We start from the raw sequence: 27,754 nt of genomic DNA, 5'->3' as shown, positions 1-27,754 counted from the left end.
GGTTGCCTAATCACACATATGAAGTTTTGAAAAGATCAGACCTTTTTAACCCTTTGAAACTGCACCTATGACACAATTTTAAGGTACTTCCGGTTGACTCAGGAAGCTGAAAGTGAACAAATGCTCCTTGGGGTAGGCTCTTATAGAATTTTGAGTTTAAAGTCTTTATGTTAAGAACTGACTTATTTACAGAGGGTTGAATGAGTGTGTGTTATTTCAGAAAATCACAGAAATCTCGCAGACCTCCGAAACCCACTTAAAAAAGATTTGTCTGAACACGCTGCAACTGGATCTGTAACTTTTTTGGAAAAGTTTTTTTGAACATCACCAATTGTACATAGTACGATTTCTCTTAAATTACGATAGATAAATGGCTGGTTCTTTTTTTCCTGACACCGTAGGTTCATGTACTTTGACGTGAAGCGGTCAAATCAGCGCTCTATGTTTGTTTTTGACCTTTAATCCCAGAAAAATGGCCATAACTCAAAAAGTGTTGAGGCCTCAACGCCATCTTGTTCGGGGCCATCTGCCCATTATGCCAAACCTATGCTCACCAAGTTTCGTCTTCGAAGTCTTTTCCGTTTAGGAGAAAAGGCCACGTCGTGATTGGTGATATTTTGTACATTTGCAATATGATTCAATTCGCCCTCTGGTGGGATTTACCGGGACAGACAGTGGAAAAATGACCAAAATTTGAAAATGTTATAAATCGGAAAACGAATGTCCGAGAGACTTCGTTCGATGACTTTCCGGAAGATCTGGCCCCCATGCACCGCCCACCGCCATCCGCGAATTTTACAAACGTTCGCGGATGTCTAGTAAGGGACCGTACATTTGCAATATGGAGTTTCTCATCAACCATACGGCAAATGTCAAAATGTTCCCTTCTGTATGAAAGCTGCAGCAGAGCATTTGCCTTTTGCAGCATTGCATTGCAGAGGCAGTTGCTGTGCGTTCTGTGTGGTGCATACGTTCGATTTATCGAACGTATGCGTCAAAATGTATGCATAGACGGCTTAACAGAAATGGTGAATGTTGAACCTTTGTTGCACAAATCCAGATGATGCTGCGTACCATTTTGTGCAAGACTACTATCGGTGTGATTGAGGCGTTATACTGATATATATTCTCAGAACAATTTAATTTTAGGGTTACGTTTTTCATTACAAGTGCAGACAATTAATAATCCTAAAATTATGTTACTAACTTAATTTTAGGTTTACATTTCCAGGACAAATGCATGTTAGACTATTAATAATCATTTTCTAAATTAAAAATGTAATGATGAAAAATACAGAACAGTCAACAGCCTACAGTAAGTAGGCTTCTCCAAGCTCTGCATTATACCAGGCGTTAACAGAGGTAACGGTCGTATAGCTGTTGCTGTATCAAATAGGTAGTCTACCCTACTATCACATTAATTCATAGGCCTACAGTAGCGATTTTAGCATGTACATCTTGGTGGGACAATTTTTTGGGGGGGGATGCATGCCAGCAAAGCCACTACACAGCAGAACACTAAACAATGCATTAATTGCACTATAACGGTGACAAACGGTGCCCACGCAAAGCTGTCAAGAAACCTTTTTAACTTTAACCAGGCAAGTAAGTTAAGAACAAATCCTTATTTACAATGACGGCCTAGGAACAGTGGGTTGGTTAACTGCCTTGTTCAGGGGCAGATGGCAGATTTTTACCTTGTCAGGTCAGAGATTTGATTTAACAACCTCTCGGTTACTCGCCCAAAGCTCTAACCACTAGGCTACCTGCCACCCCACCTTACCTCTGCTACACCTGGCTTTCAGCAGAGCCTTGTCTGGCAGCGAAACGGTTTGTTCAGCCTCATTTACTGCCTTTTAAAAACACATAGCTGATATGGCTGACTTGATTATTAAACAAATTCGGTTTCTACTGACAATTGAGATGTACAAACTATGGCATAAGGGGATGACAAGTGGATAAGAGGCAATCCGTAATTTCGATTAAGACATTAATGGGCGAGCTAGGACGGACATAGTCAATATAAGTATTTGTTCAGCACTTTTGTATTTGTTCAGAACATTAGCCGTTCTTACAGTGTTCTCCCTGTACACCAAGTCGGAACCGTAGGATAAATAAAGGGGGCATATAAGCAGACAATGAAAGCTCTTAGAATATTAAATAATTAAATTTCTCAAAAACAGGCTATATATGTACCACCAAGTCAGAACAGTAGGTGAAATTAAGAGGTGAAAATATATCAAATTATTAGGGCACATGGGCTACAGCTTACTACACAACATACACTTAGTATTACTTTCTTAGCTACAGTATACATATCTCCCTGGCATGTTACATCCTTTATGCAGCAGCATACAATACATTTTTGAACTCACCTTGTTGTGATGTGCTCACTTGAAAGGGAAGGTGGCGCTTAAGTTAATACTTTGTAGCGCCACCTTTTGCTGCGATTACAGCTGGAAGTCGCTTGGGGTATGTCTCTATCAGTTTTGCACATCGAGAGACTGACATTTTTTCCCATTCCTCCTTGCAAAACAGCTCGAGCTCAGTGAGGTTGGATGGAGAGCATTTGTGAACAGCAGTTTTCAGTTCTTTCCACAGATTCTCGATTGGATTCAGGTCTGGACTTTGACTTGGCCATTCTAACACCTGGATATGTTTATTTTTGAACCATTCCATTGTAGATTTTTCTTTATGTTTTGGATCATTGTCTTGTTGGAAGACAAATCTCCGTCCCAGTCTCAGGTCTTTTGCAGACTCCATCAGGTTTTCTTCCAGAATGGTCCTGTATTTGGCTCCATCCATCTTCCCATCAATTTGAACCATCTTCCCTGTCCCTGCTGAAGAAAAGCAGGCCCAAACCATGATGCTGCCACCACCATGTTTGACAGTGGGGATGGTATGTTCAGGGTGATGAGCTGTGTTGCTTTTACGCCAAACATAACGTTTTGCATTGTTGCCAAAAAGTTCAATTTTGGTTTCATCTGACCAGAGCACCTTCTTCCACATGTTTGGTGTGTCTCCCAGGTGGCTTGTGGCCAACTTTAAATGACACTTTTTATGGATATCTTTAAGAAATGGCTTTCTTCTTGCCACTCTTCCATAAAGGCCAGATTTGTGCAATATACGACTGATTGTTGTCCTATGGACAGAGTCTCCCACCTCAGCTGTAGATCTCTGCAGTTCATCCAGAGTGATCATGGGCCTCTTGGCTGCATCTCTGATCATTCTTCTCCTTGTATGGGCCAGGTCTTGGTAGATTTGCAGTGGTCTGATACTCCTTCCATTTCAATATTATCGCTTGCACAGTGCTCCTTGGGATGTTTAAAGCTTGGGAAATCTTTTTGTATCCAAATCCGGCTTTAAACTTCTTCACAACAGTATCTCGGACCTGCCTGGTGTGTTCCTTGTTCTTCATGATGCTCTCTGCGCTTTTAACGGACCTCTGAGACTATCACAGTGCAGGTGCATTTATACGGAGACTTGATTACACACAGGTGGATTGTATTTATCATCATTAGTCATTTAGGTCAACATTGGATCATTCAGAGATCCTCACTGAACTTCTGGAGAGAGTTTGCTGCACTGAAAGTAAAGGGGCTGAATAATTTTGCACGCCTAATTTTTCAGTTTTTGATTTGTTAAAAAAGTTTGAAATATCCAATAAATGTCGTTCCACTTCATGATTGTGTCCCACTTGTTGTTGATTCTTCACCAAAAAATACAGTTTTATATCTTTATGTTTGAAGCCTGAAATGTGGCAAAAGGTCGCAAAGTTCAAGGGGGCCAAATAATTTCGCAAGGCACTGTATATATATATACATATATAGATTGTTTGCGAACTGATATGTGACAAGTATTAATGCCAAAATAACATGCAAAACAGGCAAGCAGTTTTTCTGCCCCACCTGCCCTGAATGATGAGTTTGTACTTGCAGTGAAGGTTGCTAAATATTAGACTAGATGGTACGGTCAAATGTTCTCGCAACAAGTACATTTTAGGGTAAAAAAAATCTGATGGATTTAAGGAGGGCTTTCACTTAGTTAACACGCCCTTACAAGTCTGACAAAAATTGGAATCCACTTGCTTCTGCCCGCTAGTGTTTGTCAGTGCGCGCATGAAGAGCGGTTTATTTCCCTGGCGCTATTTACCTATTCAAGATGTATTTTTAGCTGAACATTTCTAGCAAAACTGTTTATTACCATTTCGTGTCAATAGTGTAAGGCATTGTCAATGGTTTGCAAGCTAAACTTTATTCCGTTGTTGTTTTATTTTTTAATTAAACAACAAGAAGACACTGAACGCGGAACTGCAGAGGTAGCGCCTCCACGGATAAGGATTTTGCGATGCCAGCTGTGGATGGAAGTCCGAGTATGGGCACAGGCTCGGGGGCTGCGGACTCGGCATTGCCAGAAGAAATGCAGCCACCCAAACCTCCAGGGCAACATGCTGTAACCGTATTGTGGTCCTTTGGAAAGTTCCTGGCTACACTTTTACCAGTTTATTTGGCCGGATACTTCGGGTTCAGTATCAGCTTGGTTCTATTCGGTCTCATGGTCTACATCGGATGGAAACACAGCAAAAACGAGAAAGTCATGCGTCTGCGGTCAGCTATGTTCGTATTGGAGAATGAGAGAGCATACACCACTGCGAGGGCTTTTATGAGTAAACAGGAATTACCCCCATGGGTAAGTAACAAGAAACATATCATTATTGTATTCCTATTTTCTCTATGGACTCTTCAGCCTACTAGACTGTGAGCTGCTAATTAAAGCCACCGTCTATAATATTTATATTATTTTTCAAATAAATAAAATACAGCGGAATAATAAATACATTATTTGAACAAAAGTCAGTCTTAAAATCCATCAATGTCATTACATCACACCCAAAAAGGTTTGTTTATGTTGTCAAAATAAATACATAAATATGTAAATGAATGAAGCAAAAAATGTGTCTGTGGTGACCAAAGTAACACAGTGACACAACTCAGTTGACAATAAGGACAGATATAATGGCAAGGGGTTGAGCACAATGTCTTATTTGTTCACAATCTCTCTCTCTTTCATACCATTTCATAATTTGCACAGTGTACAGACATCCCAGTCTATGACTTACCAACCTTTTGTTAATACAGTATAAGGCTGTAATGTAATAAAATGTGGAACAAGTCAAGAGGTCTGAATACTTTCCCGAATGCACTGTATATTTCCTACCCCCCCCCCTCCCCCCCTCTTCTACATTCTTTAGTCTAGTCCATCCAGCCCTAGCTATATTTGGACATTCTTAATATGCAGAGCCTGAGGAGAATGAGTCAAAACTTTCCCTCCCTATTTTAAGTCTCTCTGGATAAGTGCATCTGCTAAAATATAATACCACAGAGTTGTTACTGTATTTAAAATTAGCACACAGTTAACTTAACAGTGACCAAGTTCCTTGAAAAATCCACCCAAAACCAAACATTCCTTTAAGATACTGTGTTCAATAATATTAATAATTGAGAACAATATTTGTTGTAAACACATTTTTCATTTTGGCGTTATAATAAGGTTGGTAGCAACATGGAAAATTGTTGTGGAAATCTGTTACAGCTCAAGTCGACTATAAAATCCACAATGCAATGCTCTCTCTATGGGCTGGATGGCTAGCTAGCTACAGTTTAAGTTTACATAGACCTTAGCCAAATACATTTAAACTACATTTTTTACAATTCCTGACATATAATCCCAGTAAAAATTCCCTGTCTTAGGTCAATTAGGATCACCACTTTATTTTAAGAATGTGAAATGTCAGAATAATAGTAGAGAGAATGATTTATTTCAGCTTTTATTTCTTTCATCACATTCCCAGTGGGTCAAAAGTTTACATACACTCACTTTGATAGCATTGCCTTTAAATTGTATAACTTGGGTCAAATGTTTTGCGTAGCCTTCCACAAGCTTCCCATAATAAATTGGATTAATTTGGCCCATTCCTCCTGACAGAGCTGGTGTAACTGAGTCAGTTTTGTAGGCCTCCTTGCTCGCACACGCTTTTTCAGTTCTGCCCACACATTTTCTACACATTTTCTATGGGATTGAGGTCAGGGCTTTGTGATGGCCACTCCAATACCTTTCCTTTGTTGTCCTTAAGCCATTTTACCACAACTTTGGAAGTATGCTAGGGGTCATTGTCCATTTGGAAGACCCATTTTTGAAATTTAATTTCACCTTTGCGACCAAGCTTTAACTTCCTGACTGATGTCTTGAGACGTTGCTTCAATATATCCACATAATTTTCCTCCCTCATGATAGCATCTATTTTGTGAAGTGCACCAGTCCCTCCTGCAGCAAAGCACCCCCGCAACATGATGCTGCCACCCCCATGCTTCACGGTTGGGATGGTGTTCTTCGGCTTGCAAGCCTCCCCCTTTTTCCTCCAAACATAATGATGGTCATTATGGCCAAACAGTTCTGTTTTTGTTTCATCAGACCAGAGGACATTTCTCCAAAAAGTACGATCTTTGTCCCCATGTGCAGTTGTGGCGGTTTTGGAGCAGTGGCTTCTTTCTTGCTAAGCGGCCTTTCAGGTTATGTCGATATAGGACTAATTTTACTGTGGATATAGATACCTTTGTACCTGTTCCCTCCAGCATCTTCACAGGGTCCTTTGCTGTTGTTCTGGGATTGATTTGCACTTTTTGCACCAAAGTACGTTCATCTCTAGGAGACAGAGCGCGTCTCCTTCCTGAGCAGTATGACGGCTGCGTGGTCCCATGGTGTTTATACTTGCGTATTATTGTTTGTACAGATGAACGTGGTACCTTCAGGCATTTGGAAATTGAAATTGAGGATGAATCAGACTTGTGGAGTTCTACAATTTTGGTGGATTTCTTTTGATTTTCCCATGATGTCAAACAGAGGCACTGAGTTTGAAGGTAGGCCTTGAAATACATTCACAGGTACACCTCCAATTGACTCAAATTATGTCAATTAGCCTATCAGAAGCTTCTAAAGCCAAGACATCATTTTCTGGAATTTTCCAAGCTGTTTAAAGGCACAGTCAATTTAGTGTATGTCAACTTCTGACCCACTGGAATTGTGATACAGTGAAATAATCTGTCTCTAAACAGTTGTTGAAAAAAATAATTGTGTCATGCACAAAGTAGATGTCCTAACCGACTTGCCAAAACTATAGTTTGTTAACAAGAAATTTGTGGAGTGGTTGAAAAACAAGTTTTAATTTATTTTTAATTTTTTTTATTTCACCTTTATTTAACCAGGTAAGCAAGTTGAGAACAAGTTCTCATTTACAATTGCGACCTGGCCAAGATAAAGCAAAGCAGTTCGACAGATACAACGACACAGAGTTACACATGGAGTAAAACAAACATACAGTCAATAATACAGTATAAACAAGTCTATATACAATGTGAGCAAATGAGGTGAGAAGGGAGGTAAAGGCAAAAAAGGCCATGGTGGCAAAGTAAATACAATATAGCACAATAAAACACTGGAATGGTAGTTTTGCAATGGAAGAATGTGCAAAGTAGAAATAAAAATAATGGGGTGCAAAGGAGCAAAATTAATTAATTAATTAAATACAGTTGGGAAATAGGTAGTTGTTTGGGCTAAATTATAGGTGGGCTATGTACAGGTGCAGTAATCTGTAAGATGCTCTGACAGTTGGTGCTTAAAGCTAGTGAGGGAGATAAGTGTTTCCAGTTTCAGAGATTTTTGTAGTTCGTTCCAGTCATTGGCAGCAGAGAACTGGAAGGAGAGGCGGCCAAAGAAAGAATTGGTTTTGGGGGTGACTAGAGAGATATACCTGCTGGAGCGTGTGCTACAGGTGGGAGATGCTATGGTGACCAGCGAGCTGAGATAAGGGGGGACTTTACCTAGCAGGGTCTTGTAGATGACATGGAGCCAGTGGGTTTGGCGACGAGTATGAAGCAAGGGCCAGCCAACGAGAGCGTACAGGTCGCAATGGTGGGTAGTATATGGGGCTTTGGTGACAAAACGGATTGCACTGTGATAGACTGCATCCAATTTGTTGAGTAGGGTATTGGAGGCTATTTTGTAAATGACATCGCCGAAGTCGAGGATTGGTAGGATGGTCAGTTTTACAAGGGTATGTTTGGCAGCATGAGTGAAGGATGCTTAGTTGCGAAATAGGAAGCCAATTCTAGATTTAACTTTGGATTGGAGATGTTTGATATGGGTCTGGAAGGAGAGTTTACAGTCTAACCAGACACCTAAGTATTTGTAGTTGTCCACGTATTCTAAGTCAGAGCCATCCAGAGTAGTGATGTTGGTCAGGCGGGTAGGTGCAGGTAGCGATCGGTTGAAGAGCATGCATTTAGTTTTACTTGTATTTAAGAGCAATTGGAGGCCACGGAAGGAGAGTTGTAATGGCATTGAAGCTTGCCTGGAGGGTTGTTAACACAGTGTCCAAAGAAGGGCCGGAAGTATACAGAATGGTGTCGTCTGCGTAGAGGTGGATCAGAGACTCACCAGCAGCAAGAGCGACCTCATTGATGTATACAGAGAAGAGAGTCGGTCCAAGAATTGAACCCTGTGGCACCCCCATTAATGACTCCAACCTAAATGCATGTACACTTCCGACTTCAACTGTAGGTAGCTAGCTAGAAAAACGTAGCTACACACAATAATCTCAGCTAATTAGCTGTAAAATCCCCTAAAAAAGACTATCAATTTAGGAGTCTACAATCTCACCATGTTCAACCTGCAGATCAAAGTGCCTCACAGTGGAGTCTAACATTTGCAACGGCAGATATACTTTTGAGGAGATGGGGAAACGTTGCCCATGCTACGTCAATGGTGCGTGCGGTGCATTATGGGCGATCCTGGGGCAAGGAGCGCTCTCCTTCAAAGAGTGAATGGGAGTCTATTGGGGGCTAGCTCAAAAACCCAACATTAGCACCAATTTTGTCAACAAGAAATACAACATTACAAATCTTTTCTGAGATGTGCGATAATTTACTTGCTATCTGTGTCTGTAGTATCTGCTATCTGTAGTATTGTATAGCTTTGTAATCGTGACATTATGTACTTCGAGGAAAATAAGCATGTATGCTGACTGAGTCACTATTAGCTTAGCAACCGTGTAACGCAGCATGACAACGTGAACGTGATTGGTCGACAGTCTTCTGGGTGGGGCGTTATATGTTCCCTGATTCATTGAATTCCTATCTTATTTCTATAATATCTCTGACAACGGCACCATGCAATGCACCCTGGACTAAAGAGGCGGACAAATAGGAAAAATGAGTTATACCCTCCGTTAAATTAAACATTTCTCGAGGTAGGAATATTTCAAAAATATGATCAATGGTTCATTCAAGATAAGACATCCTCCCGTGTTATGACATCGGCCAGTATTGATAGCTGACATGAATGATAGACGTTTTCAAGATCCAAAAGTCATATGCCTATCAACTTCCAGTGTAGTGAGAGAGACTTTATCACGGTGCTACGTCAACCCGGCCGGATTTCTGCCTGCTTGAACACCAATAACTCAGATACACATGAGAACATGAAATGACCCAGGGAATCGATAGAACATCACTCAGAGATGTACAAAAACAATGTAACATTCAAAAATGGTTGAACCTTTCCTTGAATTATTTGGACCAAGAGAGAGTGTTTCCACTCTGAGGTTTTGTCGTGCCACCGTCATTTTAGGCATTTCTATGTGTGTGCGTTCCCCATTTCCTGTTTCAGTTCGGAGGTTCCTTAGAAATTGAGGGTGGTACTCAGAGATCCTATTCCATTCTAATTCCTAGTTCTATGGTTGTGCTACTGTTGACCTTTTAGATGGCAGAAGCTTGGTGACTCATAGACATCAATCAGAGGGAGAGGGGGAACAAGGAGGAACATATCAGGAAAGAGAGAAAATATGATAATTGCTTTCTTAATCATGGGACAATTTCAACATTCTTCAACACCCACAGGACACTCACATTGTCACCACAATCTCTGTAGTTTTGTCAACAGCATATCACAGGTTATTTTGCAGGCACACACACACGCGCGCGCACACACATGATTATGATCTGCAGGTCTTATGACTGTGGTTTGGGTTTGGAGGAAAGATTGAGGGCCTGCTGTGGTGTGTCATCATTATGTTTTGAAACATGGAAAATGGCCAGAAACACACATCTCAATTTTACTGTTGGGTCATTCCATGTAATTTCAGCAAGCCATGACACCCACCATCTCAGAAATCATTTATATAGTTAGAAACAGATAAGATAAGCATTCAGAAGCATTATTTTGTTTAAATATAATTTGATCTCGGCGAAATTAAGATAATTGATTGCACCCAAAAAAGTTGGGTCCAAATCGGATGTTAGGTACTGTATTTATTAAATATGATATGAATCCTATAAATCAAAATGGGCAATTTGGGTGCAAACAATTAGGTTGACTTCTGAAAGATTAAATTACATTTCAGAATGCTAATATTATCTATTTCTGAAATCTAAAGGATTTCAGAACACTGAGATTGTGGGTGTCAAACCTCTTTCGGGTTCTTTTTGAGGTGGAACGGCCCTGTCTCGAGTCGATCCTTTGCCATTTCACGACCTCCCTACATTCCTACCCAGGTTACACTCTTTTGCTATGTATTTTCTTTAAGGCCGTTAAAAGTTCAAATCTAACCAATACTTTTCCCACTTTCTCTACAGGTCAACTTCCCTGACGTGGAGAAGGTTGAGTGGATGAATCAGGTATGTAATGTAGTACACACACAAACATATATATATATATATATATATATATATATATATATATATATATATATATATATATATATATATATACGTATACAGTGCCTTGCGAAAGTATTCGGCCCCCTTGAACTTTGCGACCTTTTGCCACATTTCAGGCTTCAAACATAAAGATATAAAACTGTATTTTTTTGTGAAGAATCAACAACAAGTGGGACACAATCATGAAGTGGAAGGACATTTATTGGATATTTCAAACTTTTTTAACAAATCAAAAACTGAAAAATTGGGCGTGCAAAATGATTCAGCCCCCTTAAGTTAATACTTTGTAGCGCCACCTTTTGCTGTGATTACAGCTGTAAGTCGCTTGGGGTATGTCTCTATCAGTTTTGCACATCGAGAGACTGACATTTTTTCCCATTCCTCCTTGCAAAACAGCTCGAGCTCAGTGAGGTTGGATGGAGAGCATTTGTGAACAGCAGTTTTCAGTTCTTTCCACAGATTCTCGATTGGATTCAGGTCTGGACTTTGACTTGGCCATTCTAACACCTGGATATGTTTATTTTTGAACCATTCCATTGTAGATTTTGCTTTATGTTTTGGATCATTGTCTTGTTGGAAGACAAATCTCCGTCCCAGTCTCAGGTCTTTTGCAGACTCCATCAGGTTTTCTTCCAGAATGGTCCTGTATTTGGCTCCATCCATCTTTCCATCAATTTGAACCATCTTCCCTGTCCCTGCTGAAGAAAAGCAGGCCCAAACCATGATGCTGCCACCACCATGTTTGACAGTGGGGATGGTGTGTTCAGGGTGATGAGCCGTGTTGCTTTTACGCCAAACATAACGTTTTGCATTGTTGCCAAAAAGTTCAATTTTGGTTTCATCTGACCAGAGCACCTTCTTCCACATGTTTGGTGTGTCTCCCAGGTGGCTTGTGGCAAACTTTAAACAACACTTTTTATGGATATCTTTAAGAAATGGCTTTCTTCTTGCCACTCTTCCATAAAGGCCAGATTTGTGCAATATACGACTGATTGTTGTCCTATGGACAGAGTCTCCCACCTCAGCTGTAGATCTCTGCAGTTCATCCAGAGTGATCATGGGCCTCTTGGCTGCATCTCTGATCAGTCTTCTCCTTGTATGAGCTGAAAGTTTAGAGGGACGGCCAGGTCTTGGTAGATTTACAGTGGTCTGATACTCCTTCCATTTCAATATTCAAAATCAAATCAAATCAAATCAAATTTATTTGTCACATACACATGGTTAGCAGATGTTAATGCGAGTGTAGCGAAATGCTTGTGCTTCTAGTTCCGACAATGCAGTGATAACCAACAAGTAATCTAACTAACAATTCTAAAACTACTGTCTTATACACAGTGTAAGGGGATAAAGAATATGTACAAGGATATATGAATGAGTGATGGTACAGAGCAGCATACAGTAGATGGTATCGAGTACAGTATATACATATGAGATGAGTATGTAGACAAAGTAAACAAAGTGGCATAGTTAAAGTGGCTAGTGATACATGTATTACATAAGGATGCAGTCGATGATTTAGAGTACAGTATATACGTATGCATATGAGATTAATAATGTAGGGTAAGTAACATTATATAAGGTAGCATTGTTTAAAGTGGCTAGTGATATATTTACATCATTTCCCATCAATTCCCATTATTAAAGTGGCTGGAGTTGGGTCAGTGTCAATGACAGTGTGTTGGCAGCAGCCACTCAATGTTAGTGGTGGCTGTTTAACAGTCTGATGGCCTTGAGATAGAAGCTGTTTTTCAGTCTCTCGGTCCCAGCTTTGATGCACCTGTACTGACCTCGCCTTCTGGATGATAGCGGGGTGAACAGGCAGTGGTTCGGGTGGTTGATGTCCTTGATGATCTTTATGGCCTTCCTGTAACATCGGGTGGTGTAGGTGTCCTGGAGGGCAGGTAGTTTGCCCCCGGTGATGCGTTGTGCAGACCTCACTACCCTCTGGAGAGCCTTACGGTTGAGGGCGGAGCAGTTGCCGTACCAGGCGGTGATACAGCCCGCCAGGATGCTCTCGATTGTGCATCTGTAGAAGTTTGTGAGTGCTTTTGGTGACAAGCCGAATTTCTTCAGCCTCCTGAGGTTGAAGAGGCGCTGCTGCGCCTTCTTCACGACGCTGTCAGTGTGAGTGGACCAATTCAGTTTGTCTGTGATGTGTATGCAGAGGAACTTAAAACTTGCTACCCTCTCCACTACTGTTCCATCGATGTGGATAGGGGGGTGTTCCCTCTATTATCGCTTGCACAGTGCTCCTTGGGATGTTTAAAGCTTGGGAAATCTTTTTGTATCCAAATCTGGCTTTAAACTTCTTCACAACAGTATCTCGGACCTGCCTGGTGTGTTCCTTGTTCTTCATGATACTCTCTGCGCTTTTAAAGGACCTCTGAGACTATCACAGTGCAGGTGCATTTATACGGAGACTTGATTACACACAGGTGGATTGTATTTATCATCATTAGTCATTTAGGTCAACATTGGATCATTCAGAGATCCTCACTGAACTTCTGGAGAGAGTTTGCTGCACTGAAAGTAAAGGGGCTGAATAATTTTGCTCGCCCAATTTTTCAGTTTTTGATTTGTTAAAAAAGTTTGAAATATCCAATAAATGTCGTTCCACTTCATGATTGTGTCCCACTTGTTGTTGATTCTTCACAAAAAAATACAGTTTTAGATCTTTATGTTTGAAGCCTGAAATGTGGCAAAAGGTCGCAAAGTTCAAGGGGGCCGAATACTTTCGCAAGGCACTGTATATATACACGCAAACACACACACTGAGCTGGTGTGCCGATGGAGAAGCTTTGTGCTGCCTGAATGTGGTAGTTGTGTTTGTTTGTCCATCGTTGCCCTGGGTTGCTGTGTGTGTGTGTGTGTGCATCCTGCCTCTGTGAGCGCTCCACCTCCTCCATCAGTACCCATCATCCTCTGTTATAATTAAGAGTCGGGGGAGGGTAAGGCTTCCACCAGATCACATCACACACTAGAGGTCGACCAATTATGATTTTTCAACACCGATACCGATTATTGGAGGGCCAAAAAAGTCAATACCGATTAATCGGCCGATTTAATAAAATAAATAAAAATTGTAATAATGACAATTACAAAAATACTGAATGAACACTTATTTTAACTTAAAATAATACATCAATAAAATCAATTTAGCCTCAAGTAAATAATGAAACATGTTCAATTTGGTTTAAATAATGCAAAAACAAAGTATTGGAGAAGAAAGTAAAAGTGCAATATGTGCCATGTAAGAAAGCTAACGTTTAAGTTCCTTGCTCAGAACATGAGAACATATGAAAGCTGGTGGTGCCTTTAAACATGAGTCTTCAATATTCCCAGGTAAAAAGTTTTAGGTTGTAGTTATTATAGGACTATTTCCCTCTATACCATTTGTATTTCATTAACCTTTGACTATTGGATGTTCTTATAGGCATTTTAGTATTTGCAGTGTAACAGTATAGCTTCCGTCCCTCTCCTCGCTCCTCCCTGGGCTTGAACCAGCAACACAACGACAATTAGCTAGCCATTTCACTTCGGTTACACGAGCCTCATCTCGGGAGTTGATAGGCTTGAAGTCATAAACAGCGCAATGCTTGACGCACAATGAAGAGCTGCTGGCAAAATGCACGAAAGTGCTGTTTGAATGAATGTTTACGCGCCTGCTTCTGCCTACCACCGCTCAGTCAGATACTTAGATGCTTGTATGCCCAGTCAGATTCTATGCAGCGCAGGACATGCTAGATAATATCTAGTAATATCATCAACCATGTGTAGTTAACTAGTGATTATGATTGATTGTTTTTTACAAGATAAGTTTAATGCTAGCTAGCAACTTACCTTGGCTTACTGCATTCCCGTAAGTGAACTGTAAGGTTGCAAGATTGGATCCCCCGAGCTGACAAGGTGAAAATCTGTCGTTCTGCCCCTGAACAAGGCAGTTAACCCACCGTTCCTAGGCCGTCATTGAAAATAAGAATGTGTTCTTAACTGACTTGCCTAGTTAAATAAAGATTAAATAAAGGTCAAAAAAAGAATAATCGGTAAATCGGTGCCCAAAAATACAGATTTCCGATTGGTATGAAAACTTGAAATCGGCCCTAATTAATCGGCCATTCTGATTAATCGGCCGACCTCTATCACACACACACACACACACACACACACACACACACACACACACACACACACACACACACACACACACACACACACACACACACTGAGTATGGTTAGTTCTGTCTGAGATCCTTGGGACGTCTACCCTAAACCCTAACCATAACCCCTACCCTAACCTTAACCTTAATCCTTAACCATTTTAAATGTCAACTTCAATTGGGTAACATCAGCGTTGGGATGTCCCAAGCTTTCCGGATAGCACTGACCCACTGAGTATCCCTGTTGCAGCCACAGCGTCCACCCTGCCTCCCATCTCCACTATGAGAGCAGCTTCGGTGTGGATGATGGTGATGTGAATATCAATAATCAAAGCAAAGATTGTAGTTGGAGGGATCTAAAGGGCTCATCATTCACAAGAACCAACCCGGCTGCTTCTCCTCAAGGCTCTCTGCCTGCCTGCCACCCACCACGTGCTCTGACTGCATGCGTAGGCTATCCAGCCTCCATACTCAGGCTGGCTGGCTCAGTCTGTCTGGCTGGTTCTGTCTGGCTGGCTGCAACAACAACAGACCCTGGTTTGTTTCCCCATCTAACTTCATTAAGATGACACAGCCCAACTGTTATTCAATGATGATTTGTCAACAGTTTTTGAGTGCGTAGTCTCTCATGACAGACTGTCTGCATATGGAGTATCTCTTGGCAGTGCACAGGATTTCCTAGATTCCATCCGGGATTAGTGAGCTAGCACATAATATCATATCACAATCCTCGTGCCTGTTTCCCCAAATGGCACCCCATTTCTTATTTAGTGCACTACTTTTGACCAGGGCTTATAGGGCTCAGGTCAAAAGTAGTGCCCTGTATTGGGAGTAGGGTGCCAATTTGGTACGCAACCATGACCAGCCCCAGACAAGCAGACAGGGTCGAGGGGAAGGTCAGGGGTTATGGGAATGGCTGGGCAGAGAGATGAGAAGTACTATCTTTAAACCTCACAGACTGATTCAGAAAATAACACCTTTTAAAGTGATGACAAGCTTTGATTGGACGGACCTTGCACTTTATTCGATGTGTAAACAACACTGCAACACTGCATGGCAATGTGATTTATTATATGACAAACAGTGCTGACATGCACAAATTATCCATCAAATTTAGCCTACAGCTGATAAATGTAGTCATTTAAAAGTAATTGAAAAACCAAGAATGCACTATCTATGTGCATATACAGTACTGTGCAGAAGTTTTAGGCAGGCGTGAAAAAATGCTGTAAAATAAGAATGCTTTCAAAAATAGACATGTTAATAGATTATATTTATCAATTAACAAAATGCAAAGTGAGTGAACAGAAAAATCTACCACCCTGCCTAAAACATTTGCACAGTACTGTATTTGTTGACATGTCTAATACTAGGAAATGACTATACGTTTAAGTGACTATAGGTCTAAAATCTACTGAATTATTACTGAATTATTAATTGTTGTAACTAGCTAGTAGTGACAGTCTGTCCTTTGTTTCTCTCTTGTCAGAGCTGGCCTTTCAGGCTTGTGTTTCTGTCATGAGAAGAGTATCTCGACCAGATATGTGTTTGTGGTTTCCTGTAGTGTAGGTGGCTATTTGATCAGGGGAGGAGAGATCCTGCTCTAAGGTTGTCACATGTTCCACCGTCAGGTCCTCTTGCTGTGTTAGCAGATGTAGTCAGTTATAAGTGTTTGAGGGTTTTGGTTGTGCAATACAGTAGTCAGTTATAAGTGTTTGAGGGTTTTGGTTGTACAATACAGTAGTCAGTTATAAGTGTTTGAAGGTTTTGGTTGTGCAATACAGTAGTCAGTTATAAGTGTTTGAGGGTTTTGGTTGTGCAATACAGTAGTCAGTTATAAGTGTTTGAGGGTTTTGGTTGTGCAATACAGTAGTCAGTTATAAGTGTTTGAGGGTTTTGGTTGTGCAATACAGTAGTCAGTTATAAGTGTTTGAGGGTTTTGGTTGTGCAATACAGTAGTCAGTTATAAGTGTTTGAGGGTTTTGGTTGTGCAATACAGTAGTCAGTTATTACACAGACATGTGCTGTTTTATAGAACCTATTACACGTGTCTTGAGTAGCCCAATTCTTTCAGTAGGACCACATCTTCAAATGTGATTATACACCATAAATATGAAATAATTTTGCCTTAGCATATGACCTAATTGTATTTGCCAAGCAGCCTAATTCAGATCACTTATGTTAGATACATTTTACATTGAATATTCAAGGAAATCGCCCAGCACAGTGTTTTGTCTGCAAGCGCTGCAGTCCTTGAAAAATGTCCTTGAATCATGACCAGATGATGACATGATCTGATGTATATTTAGTAGGTTGTAAATACACAGTGAAAATCATAACTACTTCTCTCTATCTCTCTGTGCCTCTCTCTGTCTCTCTCTCGGTCTCTCGCTCCCCCTCTGTGTCCTGCAGATCCTGCAGCAGGCGTGGCCATTCGTGGGTCAGTATCTGGAGAAGTTGCTGGTCGAGACCATTACTCCAGCCATACGTGCATCCAACACCCACCTGCAGAGCCTCAGCTTCACCACAGTCAACCTTGGGGAGAAGGTACTAACTAGAGCCCTGGCCTGTATAACATCATGTCATTACTGTATAGTAGGACCCAGGGTACTAACTAGAGCCCTAGCCTGTGTAACATCATGTCATTACTGTATAGTAGGACCCAGGGTACTAACTAGAGCCCTGGCCTGTATAACATCATGCATTACTGTGTAGTAGGACCCAGGGTACTAACTAGAGCCCTGGCCTGTATAACATCATGTCATTACTGTGTAGTAGGACCCAGGGTACTAACTAGAGCCCTGGCCTGTATAACATCATGTCATTACTGTATAGTAGGACCCAGGGTACTAACTAGAGCCCTGGCCTGTATAACATCATGTCATTACTGTGTAGTAGGACCCAGGGTACTAACTAGAGCCCTGGCCTGTATAACATCATGTCATTACTGTGTAGTAGGACCCAGGGTACTAACTAGAGCCCTGGCCTGTATAACATCATGTCATTACTGTATAGTAGGACCCAGGGTACTAACTAGAGCCCTGGCCTGTATAACATCATGTCATTACTGTGTAGTAGGACCCAGGGTACTAACTAGAGCCCTGGCCTGTATAACATCACGTCATTACTGTGTAGTAGGACCCAGGGTACTAACTAGAGCCCTGGCCTGTATAACATCATGTCATTACTGTATAGTAGGACCCAGTGTACTAACTAGAGCCCTGGCCTGTATAACATCATGTCATTACTGTGTAGTAGGACCCAGGGTACTAACTAGATCCCTGGCCTGTATAACATCATGTCATTACTGTGTAGTAGGACCCAGGGTACTAACTAGAGCCCTGGCCTGTATAACATCATGTCATTACTGTATAGTAGGACCCAGGGTACTAACTAGAGCCCTAGCCTGTGTAACATCATGTCATTACTGTATAGTAGGACCCAGGGTACTAACTAGAGCCCTGGCCTGTATAACATCATGCATTACTGTGTAGTAGGACCCAGGGTACTAACTAGAGCCCTGGCCTGTATAACATCATGTCATTACTGTGTAGTAGGACCCAGGGTACTAACTAGAGCCCTGGCCTGTATAACATCATGTCATTACTGTATAGTAGGACCCAGGGTACTAACTAGAGCCCTGGCCTGTATAACATCATGTCATTACTGTGTAGTAGGACCCAGGGTACTAACTAGAGCCCTGGCCTGTATAACATCATGTCATTACTGTATAGTAGGACCCAGGGTACTAACTAGAGCCCTGGCCTGTATAACATCATGTCATTACTGTGTAGTAGGACCCAGGGTACTAACTAGAGCCCTGGCCTGTATAACATCACGTCATTACTGTGTAGTAGGACCCAGGGTACTAACTAGAGCCCTGGCCTGTATAACATCATGTCATTACTGTATAGTAGGACCCAGTGTACTAACTAGAGCCCTGGCCTGTATAACATCATGTCATTACTGTGTAGTAGGACCCAGGGTACTAACTAGATCCCTGGCCTGTATAACATCACGTCATTACTGTATAGTAGGACCCAGGGTACTAACTAGAGCCCTGGCTTGTATAACATCATGTCATTACTGTATAGTAGGACCCAGGGTACTAACTAGAGCCCTAGCCTGTATAACATCATGTCATTACTGTAAAGTAGGACCCAGGGTACTAACTAGAGCCATAGCCTGTATAACATCATGTCATTACTGTGTAGTAGGACCCAGGGTACTAACTAGAGCCCTGGCCTGTATAACATCACGTCATTACTGTATAGTAGGACCCAGGGTACTAACTAGAGCCCTGGCCTGTATAACATAATGTCATTACTGTATAGTAGGACCCAGGGTACTAACTAGAGCCCTAGCCTGTATAACATCATGTCATTACTGTATAGTAGGACCCAGGGTACTAACTAGAGCCCTGGCCTGTATAACATCATGTCATTACTGTGTAGTAGGACCCAGGGTACTAACTAGAGCCCTGGCCTGTATAACATCATGTCATTACTGTGTAGTAGGACCCAGGGTACTAACTAGAGCCCTAGCCTGTATAACATCATGTCATTACTGTATAGTAGGACCCAGTGTACTAACTAGAGCCCTGGCCTGTATAACATCATGTCATTACTGTGTAGTAGGACCCAGGGTACTAACTAGAGCCCTGGCCTGTATAACATCATGTCATTACTGTATAGTAGGACCCAGGGTACTAACTAGAGCCCTGGCCTGTATAACATCATGTCATTACTGTATAGTAGGACCCAGGGTACTAACTAGAGCCCTAGCCTGTATAACATCATGTCATTACTGTAAAGTAGGACCCAGGGTACTAACTAGAGCCATAGCCTGTATAACATCATGTCATTACTGTGTAGTAGGACCCAGGGTACTAACTAGAGCCCTGGCCTGTATAACATCACGTCATTACTGTATAGTAGGACCCAGGGTACTAACTAGAGCCCTGGCCTGTATAACATAATGTCATTACTGTATAGTAGGACCCAGGGTACTAACTAGAGCCCTAGCCTGTATAACATCATGTCATTACTGTATAGTAGGACCCAGGGTACTAACTAGAGCCCTGGCCTGTATAACATCATGTCATTACTGTGTAGTAGGACCCAGGGTACTAACTAGAGCCCTGGCCTGTATAACATCATGTCATTACTGTGTAGTAGGACCCAGGGTACTAACTAGAGCCCTAGCCTGTATAACATCATGTCATTACTGTATAGTAGGACCCAGTGTACTAACTAGAGCCCTGGCCTGTATAACATCATGTCATTACTGTGTAGTAGGACCCAGGGTACTAACTAGAGCCCTGGCCTGTATAACATCATGTCATTACTGTATAGTAGGACCCAGGGTACTAACTAGAGCCCTGGCCTGTATAACATCATGTCATTACTGTGTAGTAGGACCCAGGGTACTAACTAGAGCCCTGGCCTGTATAACATCATGTCATTACTGTGTAGTAGGACCCAGGGTACTAACTAGAGCCCTAGCCTGTATAACATCATGTCATTACTGTATAGTAGGACCCAGTGTACTAACTAGAGCCCTGGCCTGTATAACATCATGTCATTACTGTGTAGTAGGACCCAGGGTACTAACTAGAGCCCTGGCCTGTATAACATCATGTCATTACTGTATAGTAGGACCCAGGGTACTAACTAGAGCCCTGGCCTGTATAACATCATGTCATTACTGTGTAGTAGGACCCAGGGTACTAACTAGAGCCCTGGCCTGTATAACATCATGTCATTACTGTATAGTAGGACCCAGGGTACTAACTAGAGCCCTGGCCTGTATAACATCATGTCATTACTGTATAGTAGGACCCAGGGTACTAACTAGAGCCCTGGCCTGTATAACATCATGTCATTACTGTATAGTAGGACCCAGGGTACTAACTAGAGCCCTGGCCTGTATAACATCATGTCATTACTGTATAGTAGTAGCAGCCATTTATAGTAGCCATTTATAGAAAGCCATTTATAGAAATTTGTAGTAGCCATTTATAGAAATGTAAATAAATATGTGGCTCTGGTATGCCCTGTCATTAAACTCATGAAGATGGACAGGTTCATTCTAACACTAATAACCATACAGAACAATTGCACACAAATGAATGACTTGTTATTAACAGCAGATCCCTCCCTAATAGCCTGTAGGCGAGGTGACCTTATGGAGAACAGTTTGCCGTGAACATTATCTGTGTTATTCTATATGCTTTCTATACATATAATAATACCATAATATGTTTTTTGTCTTAGGCCATGAAGGTGGTGGGAGTGAAGGCTCACACGGAGCACGACAAGCGGCAGGTCTTACTGGACCTATACATTAGGTACGCAGCCGCCGCAGCACCCCATACTGCACGCCTGTCTTCAATGCCTCTGTGATGCAGAGCACATCCAACATCTATAGCAGCAGTATGACAGTTAAATCAGCTTCCTGTTTCCTCTTCCTCCCCTCTCTCTTCTGTGAAGCTATGCAGGTGATGTGGAGATCAATGTGGAAATCAAAAAGTACTTTTGCAAAGCAGGAGTGAAGGGAATACAGGTAAAGATATACATAACAGTGTGGCTGGGGAGTGGGAGTGTATGAGAAAAATGGCCCCAAATTCTTCTCCAAAGCTAAAATTATATGCTTGCTTTTATTTCTCCTTCTCCCCCTTTCTTTTATTATCTCTCTCTTCCCCCCTCCTTCTCCCTCTCTTGTATTATCTCTCTCTTTCCCCCTCTTTTATTATCTCTCTCTTCCCCCCTCCTTCTCCCCCTTTCTTTTATTATCTCTCTCTTCCCCCTCCTTCTCCCTCTCTTTCATTATCTCTCTCTTTCCCCTCTTTTATTATCTCTCTCTTTTCCCCCTTCTCCCCTCTCTTCTCTCTCTCTCTTCCCCCTCCTTCTCCCTCTCTTTCCCCCTTTTTGTTATCTCTCTCTCTTTCCCCCTTTTTATTATCGCTCTCTCTTTCCCCCTTCTTCTCCCCCCTCTCTTCTCTCTCTCTCTTTCCCCTCTCCTTCTCACCCCTCTCTCTTATTATCTCTCTCATGAACTCTATCTCCTCCCCTCTTTCTCCCTCCCTTCTCTCTGTCTGTAGCTACATGGGAAGTTAAGGGTGATCCTGGAGCCCCTGATTGGGGATGTGCCTCTGGTGGGAGCCATCACCATGTTCTTCATCCGCAGACCTGTGAGTCTCTGCTACCAGCCACTTCCTTCCTTTGTTTGTTAGTCATCCATCCATCCATCCATCCATCCATCCATCCATCCATCCATCCATCCATCCATCTATTCATCTATTCCATGAATTCATTCATTCACTTGATGCTGCCTTTTCATTGTCGTTGACATTTCTCCTCTCTCACAGAAGCTGGACATCAACTGGACGGGGCTGACCAACATGCTGGATATCCCTGGACTCAAGTGAGTGAGAGGGCTCCTATTGTCTTTCTCAAAGGAGTACTTATATAGTACCTGTTATGCTGTTAGTTCTGTATATGTTAGTATTACTTCAGGGTGATGACCTAACTTAGCAAGGCGTTGTCCTTGCTCACGTGTGTAGATAAGACATGCATCTAGGCATCTAGTTGTCTGATAATACAATTAAATCATTGTCAGTGCAGTGTTTAGTTGCTAACATAATAAATCAAATATTCCTGTCAATATGTTCCTATTTAGTTGTATTCAACTTAGAAATCACATTTTGCTTAAAATTATTTCCAGGAAAATGTCTTCTGCCTCAGCCACATCCTAACTCAATGGGGTTGCCTCATTGTTTATGAGTTTAATGCATGTTCCTGTCAGCAGTAGAATGGAGTCTTTGTCTATGTGTTTGTTTCCCACCTCTTTGTCCCATCCCAACGACACCCTGCATTCATTTACAGTGCCATGTCGGACACTATGATAATGGATGCTATAGCCTCATACCTGGTCCTCCCCAATCGCCTCACTATCCCCCTGGTGGCCGACCTGCACGTTGCGCAGCTCCGCTCCCCTCTCCCACGGGTAACCTTACTCACATTCTAAATCACCTGTCCTGGAGAGTCACTGACTCACTGACTGACTGAAGCATTTACCAAACATAACAAATGGACTGATCCTACTCGTATGATTGACAGAGAAAAACGCTTAGCTACAAATTGTCCAGAAACAGTGTTCCTACTGTAGACTGTATTAATCATGCCTCTCTGTATGTCTGTCAGGGAGTGGTGCGTATCCACCTGTTGGAAGCTGAGGAGCTGACAGCCAAGGACACGGTCATTAAGGGGATAATAGACGGAAAGTCTGACCCGTACGCTGTGCTGCGTGTGGGAACCCAGACCTTCACATCACACACCGTGGACAGCAACCTCAACCCACAGTGGAGAGAGATGTTTGAGGTGAGAGACAGAGTGAGACGGAGTGAGCGAGGTGAGCGAGAGAGAGAGAGAGAGACGGAGAGAGCGAGGTGAGTGAGAGGGAGAGACGGAGAGAGATGGAGTGAGAGATGGAGTAAGCGAGGTGAGCGAGAGATGGAGAGCGACGGAGAGAGCGAGGTGAGCGAGAGAGAGACAGAGATGAGAGTGACAGAGAAAGAGGGAGAGAGGTGTTTGACAGAGATGTTTGAGGTGAGAGTTAGAGAGAGAGAAAGGCATGTCTCAGTGTCCTTACTCTTGGAGTTAAACAGCTTGGTTTGTTTTACTTGCTTCTCTCAGCAGATTCCCACAAAAAGAGAGCCTGCATATTGCAGACATACCACTTTAGTGAACTATATATACATATTTACAGCGATGGGAGCAGATCAGCATATGTGTGTCCCAAATGGCACCCTATCTCCTATTTAGTGCACTATGGGCCCTGGCAAAAATAAATGGATTATTTAGGGAGTAGGATTCCATTTCAGGTGCAGCATATTGTTACGGCAGGACGTGCAACACATTATGACCGACCAGCTGTTCCTCAGCCAGCGTGTTCTGCTTCTGCAGACAAAGGGGAAACTGTGGGTTTGTAGAGAGATGAGTGAGATGTGCTGAATTGACCAAGCATCAGTGTTGGCTACTCTGCTGTGTCATGGGGACAAGAACAGTCTTGCACAAGGCTTAGAGTTTGTCTTAGAGTTTGGGCTTTAGGGCTGTTGAGAGAAACACCATTGACTCTATTTGGATGTCTGTGATTGTGATTACATGTGTTTGTTTCTATATGTGTGTCAGGTGATTGTCCATGAAGTGCCTGGTCAGGAGTTGGAGGTGGAGGTGTTTGATAAAGACCAGAACCAGGATGACTTCCTGGGCAGGTAGCGCCCAACTCTCTCCCTGGCTGTGTCTGTAGCGCCCAACTCTCTCCCTGGCTGTGTCTGTAATGCCAAACTCTCTCCCTGGCTGTGTCTGTAGCGCCCAACTCTCAAGGTGCCATTTGGGATGCACTCCCTGTGTTGGTCATTTCATTCCCTGTTACAAATGTACTGTTTACCACTGTATGTTGTAATGAACAGTTTAGACGGGAAGTCTGACCCGTACGCTGTGCTGCGTGTGGGCACACCTCTCTCTCTCTCTCTGTCTCTCTCTCTCTCTCTCTCTCTCTCTGTCTCTCTCTCTCTCTCTCTCTCTGTCTCTGTCTCTGTCTCTCTCTCTCTCTCTCTCTCTCTCTCTCTCTCTCTCTCTCTCTCTCTCTCTCTGTCTCTCTCTCTCTCTCTCTCTCTCTCTCTCTCTCTCTCTCTCTCTCTCTCTCTCTCTCTCTCTCTCTCTCTGTCTCTCTCAGGGTCAAAATGGATCTAGATGTCATACACAAGGCCAGAGTTCTAGATGAGGTGAGTTACAAGTGCTCCTTCAACACATACAGTGCATTCGTCAAGTATTCAGACCCCTTTTCCACATTTTGTTACATTACAGCCTTATTCTGAAATGGATTAAATCATACATTTATGACATTTTATAATTTCACAAAAATTAAAACAGAAATACCTTATTTACATAACTATTCAGACCTTTGCTATGAGACTCGCAGTTGAGCTCAGGTGCATCCTGTTTCCATTGGGAAAGGGGAGACCTAGTCAGTTGTACAACTGAATGCATTCAACTGAAATGTGTCTTCCGCATTTAACCCAACCCCTCTGAATCAGAGAGGTGCAGGGGGCTGCCTTAATTGACATCCACGTCGGTATCCACGTCACCTTGTCAGCTCGGGGATTCAATTCAGCAACCTTTCAGTTCCTGGCCCCACTAGGCTACCTGCCGTCCATTGGGATGTTTCTACAACTTGATTGGAGTCCACCTGTGGTAAATTAAATTGATTGGACATGATTTGGAAAGGCACACACCTGTCTAAATAATGTCCCACAGTTGACAGTGCATGTCAGAGCAAAAACCAAGCCATGAGGACGAAAGGATTGTCCGTAGAGCTCAGAGACAGGATTGTGTTGAGGCACAGATCTGGGGAAGGGTACCAAAACATTTCTGCAGCATTGAAGGTCCCCAAGAACAGTGGCCTTCATCATTCTTAAATGGAAGAAGTTTGGAACCACCAAGACTCTTCCTAGAGCTGGCCGCCCGGCCAAACTGAGTAATCGGGGGAGAAGGGCATTGGTCAGGGAGATGACCTAGAACCCGATGGTCACTGACAGCTTCAGAGTTCCTCTGTGGAGATGGGAGAACCTTTCAGAAGGACAACCATGTCTGCAGCACTCCATCAATCAGGCCTTTATGGTAGAGTGGCCAGACAGAAGCCACTCCTCAGTAAAAGGCACATGAGAGCCTGCTTGAAGTTTGCCAAAAGGCACCTAAAGGAATCTCAGACCATGAGAAACAATATTCTCTGGTCTGATGAAACCAAGATTGAACTCTTTGGCCTGAATGCCAATCATCATGTCTGGAGGAAACCTGGCACCATCCCTACAGTGAAGCATGGTGGTGGCAGCATCATGCTGTGGGGATGTTTTTCAGCGGCAGTGACAGGGAGACTAGTCGGATCGAGAGAAAGATGAACGGAGCAAAGTACAGAGAGATCCTGGAGAAACCAGAAAATAGCTGTGCAGCGAGAATGGGAGAAACTCCCCAAATACAGGTGTGCCAAACTTGTAGCGTCATACCCAAGATGACGCGAGGCTTTAATCGCTTGTGCTTCAACAAAGTACTGTGTAAAGGGTCTGAATCCTTATGTAAATGTGATATATATATATTTTTTCCATTTGCAAAAACGTCTACCAACCTGTTTTTTTGTCATTATGGGGTATTGTGATGTCATTATGGGGTATTGTGATGTCATTATGGGGTATTGTGTGTAGATTGATGAGGGGAATTTTTTAAATCAATTTTTGAATAAAGCTGTAATGTAACAAAATGTGGGAAAAGTCAAGGTTTCTGAATACTTTCCAAATGCTCTTCACCTTATGTACCTAAAGTGAGTCTGACATTCCAATAGATTCAATAAATGGTGATCTACTTCCAATATTTGGAAGCAGCTTCTGGTCAATGAGCATTTTAACATTTACCAGCTGTTTTCTGTATCTCGTGTAGAGAGTAAACGCTCCATGCTGTGTAAAGGGCACTGAGCTGGAATGAAGGCTACCCTGAGACATGGCTGTAGACTGGGTCAGAATGAAGGCTACCCTGAGACATGGCTGTAGACTGGGTCAGAATGAAGGCTACCCTGAGACATGGCTGTAGACTGGGTCAGAATGAAGGCTACCCTGAGACATGGCTGTAGCCTGGGTCAGAATGAAGGCTACCCTGAGACATGGCTGTAGACTGGGTCAGAATGAAGGCAACCCTGAGACATGGCTGTAGACTGGGTCAGAATGAAGGCTACCCTGAGACATGGCTGTAGACTGGGTCAGAATGAAGGCTACCCTGAGACATGGCTGTAGCCTGGGTCAGAATGAAGGCTACCCTGAGACATGGCTGTAGCCTGGGTCAGAATGAAGGCTACCCTGAGACATGGCTGTAGACTGGGTCAGAATGAAGGCTACCCTGAGACATGGCTGTAGACTGGGTCAGAATGAAGGCTACCCTGAGACATGGCTGTAGACTGGGTCAGAATGAAGGCTACCCTGAGACATGGCTGTAGACTGGGTCAGAATGAAGGCTACCCTGAGACATGGCTGTAGACTGGGTCAGAATGAATGCTACCCTGAGACATGGCTGTAGACTGGGTCAGAATGAAGGCTACCCTGAGACATGGCTGTAGACTGGGTCAGAATGAAGGCTACCCTGAGACATGGCTGTAGACTGGGTCAGAATGAAGGCTACCCTGAGACATGGCTGTAGACTGGGTCAGAATGAAGGCTACCCTGAGACATGGCTGTAGACTGGGTCAGAATGAAGGCTACCCTGAGACATGGCTGTAGACTGGGTCAGAATGAAGGCTACCCTGAGACATGGCTGTAGACTGGGTCAGAATGAAGGCTACCCTGAGACATGGCTGTAGACTGGGTCAGAATGAAGGCTACCCTGAGACATGGCTGTAGACTGGGTCAGAATGAAGGCTACCCTGAGACATGGCTGTAGACTGGGTCAGAATGAAGGCTGAATCTGGTAATTCCTTCAAACAGCAAGTGTCATGCAGACCCCATGTACCTCCCTCCTTGTGATCTCCTGCTGGCTCAGTCTGTACTCACCGGTTCACCACAATAACTTTACATCCCTCTATGACTCTCAGTCGTTTAGTGCATTTCACCACAATAACATTACCCTCCTTGCTGACTCAATGGTTTAGTCCATTTCACGACAATAACGTTACGCCCCTCTATGACTCTCAATGGTTTAGTCCATTTCACGACAATAACGTTACGCCCCTCTATGACTCTCAATGGTTTAGTCCATTTCACGACAATAACGTTACGCCCCTCTA

The 27,754-nt window shown here is 42.8% G+C and overlaps 1 protein-coding gene across 1 annotated transcript in view; it reads left to right on the top strand.

The window, feature by feature from the left end:
- The first annotated feature begins 4,086 nt into the window (after positions 1-4,086).
- LOC115132500 (extended synaptotagmin-1-like) overlaps positions 4,087-27,754 on the top strand; it is a 45,337-nt gene continuing 21,669 nt past the window's right edge. Inside the window, exons 1-11 of the mRNA XM_065020868.1 lie at positions 4,087-4,689; positions 10,689-10,730; positions 17,342-17,476; positions 21,205-21,278; positions 21,421-21,493; positions 22,032-22,121; positions 22,299-22,354; positions 22,816-22,936; positions 23,134-23,310; positions 24,121-24,203; positions 24,668-24,716. Of these exons, the coding sequence (XP_064876940.1) occupies positions 4,348-4,689; positions 10,689-10,730; positions 17,342-17,476; positions 21,205-21,278; positions 21,421-21,493; positions 22,032-22,121; positions 22,299-22,354; positions 22,816-22,936; positions 23,134-23,310; positions 24,121-24,203; positions 24,668-24,716 (1,242 nt within the window). The 5' untranslated portion in view covers positions 4,087-4,347. The remainder of the gene's footprint in view (positions 4,690-10,688; positions 10,731-17,341; positions 17,477-21,204; positions 21,279-21,420; positions 21,494-22,031; positions 22,122-22,298; positions 22,355-22,815; positions 22,937-23,133; positions 23,311-24,120; positions 24,204-24,667; positions 24,717-27,754) is intronic.

This window comes from Oncorhynchus nerka, linkage group LG7, assembly GCF_034236695.1.
Source record: "Oncorhynchus nerka isolate Pitt River linkage group LG7, Oner_Uvic_2.0, whole genome shotgun sequence".
NCBI lineage: Eukaryota > Metazoa > Chordata > Actinopteri > Salmoniformes > Salmonidae > Oncorhynchus > Oncorhynchus nerka.
The sequence above is the reverse complement of the archived record's forward strand: the minus strand, read 5'-3'. Positions and strand labels throughout refer to the sequence as shown.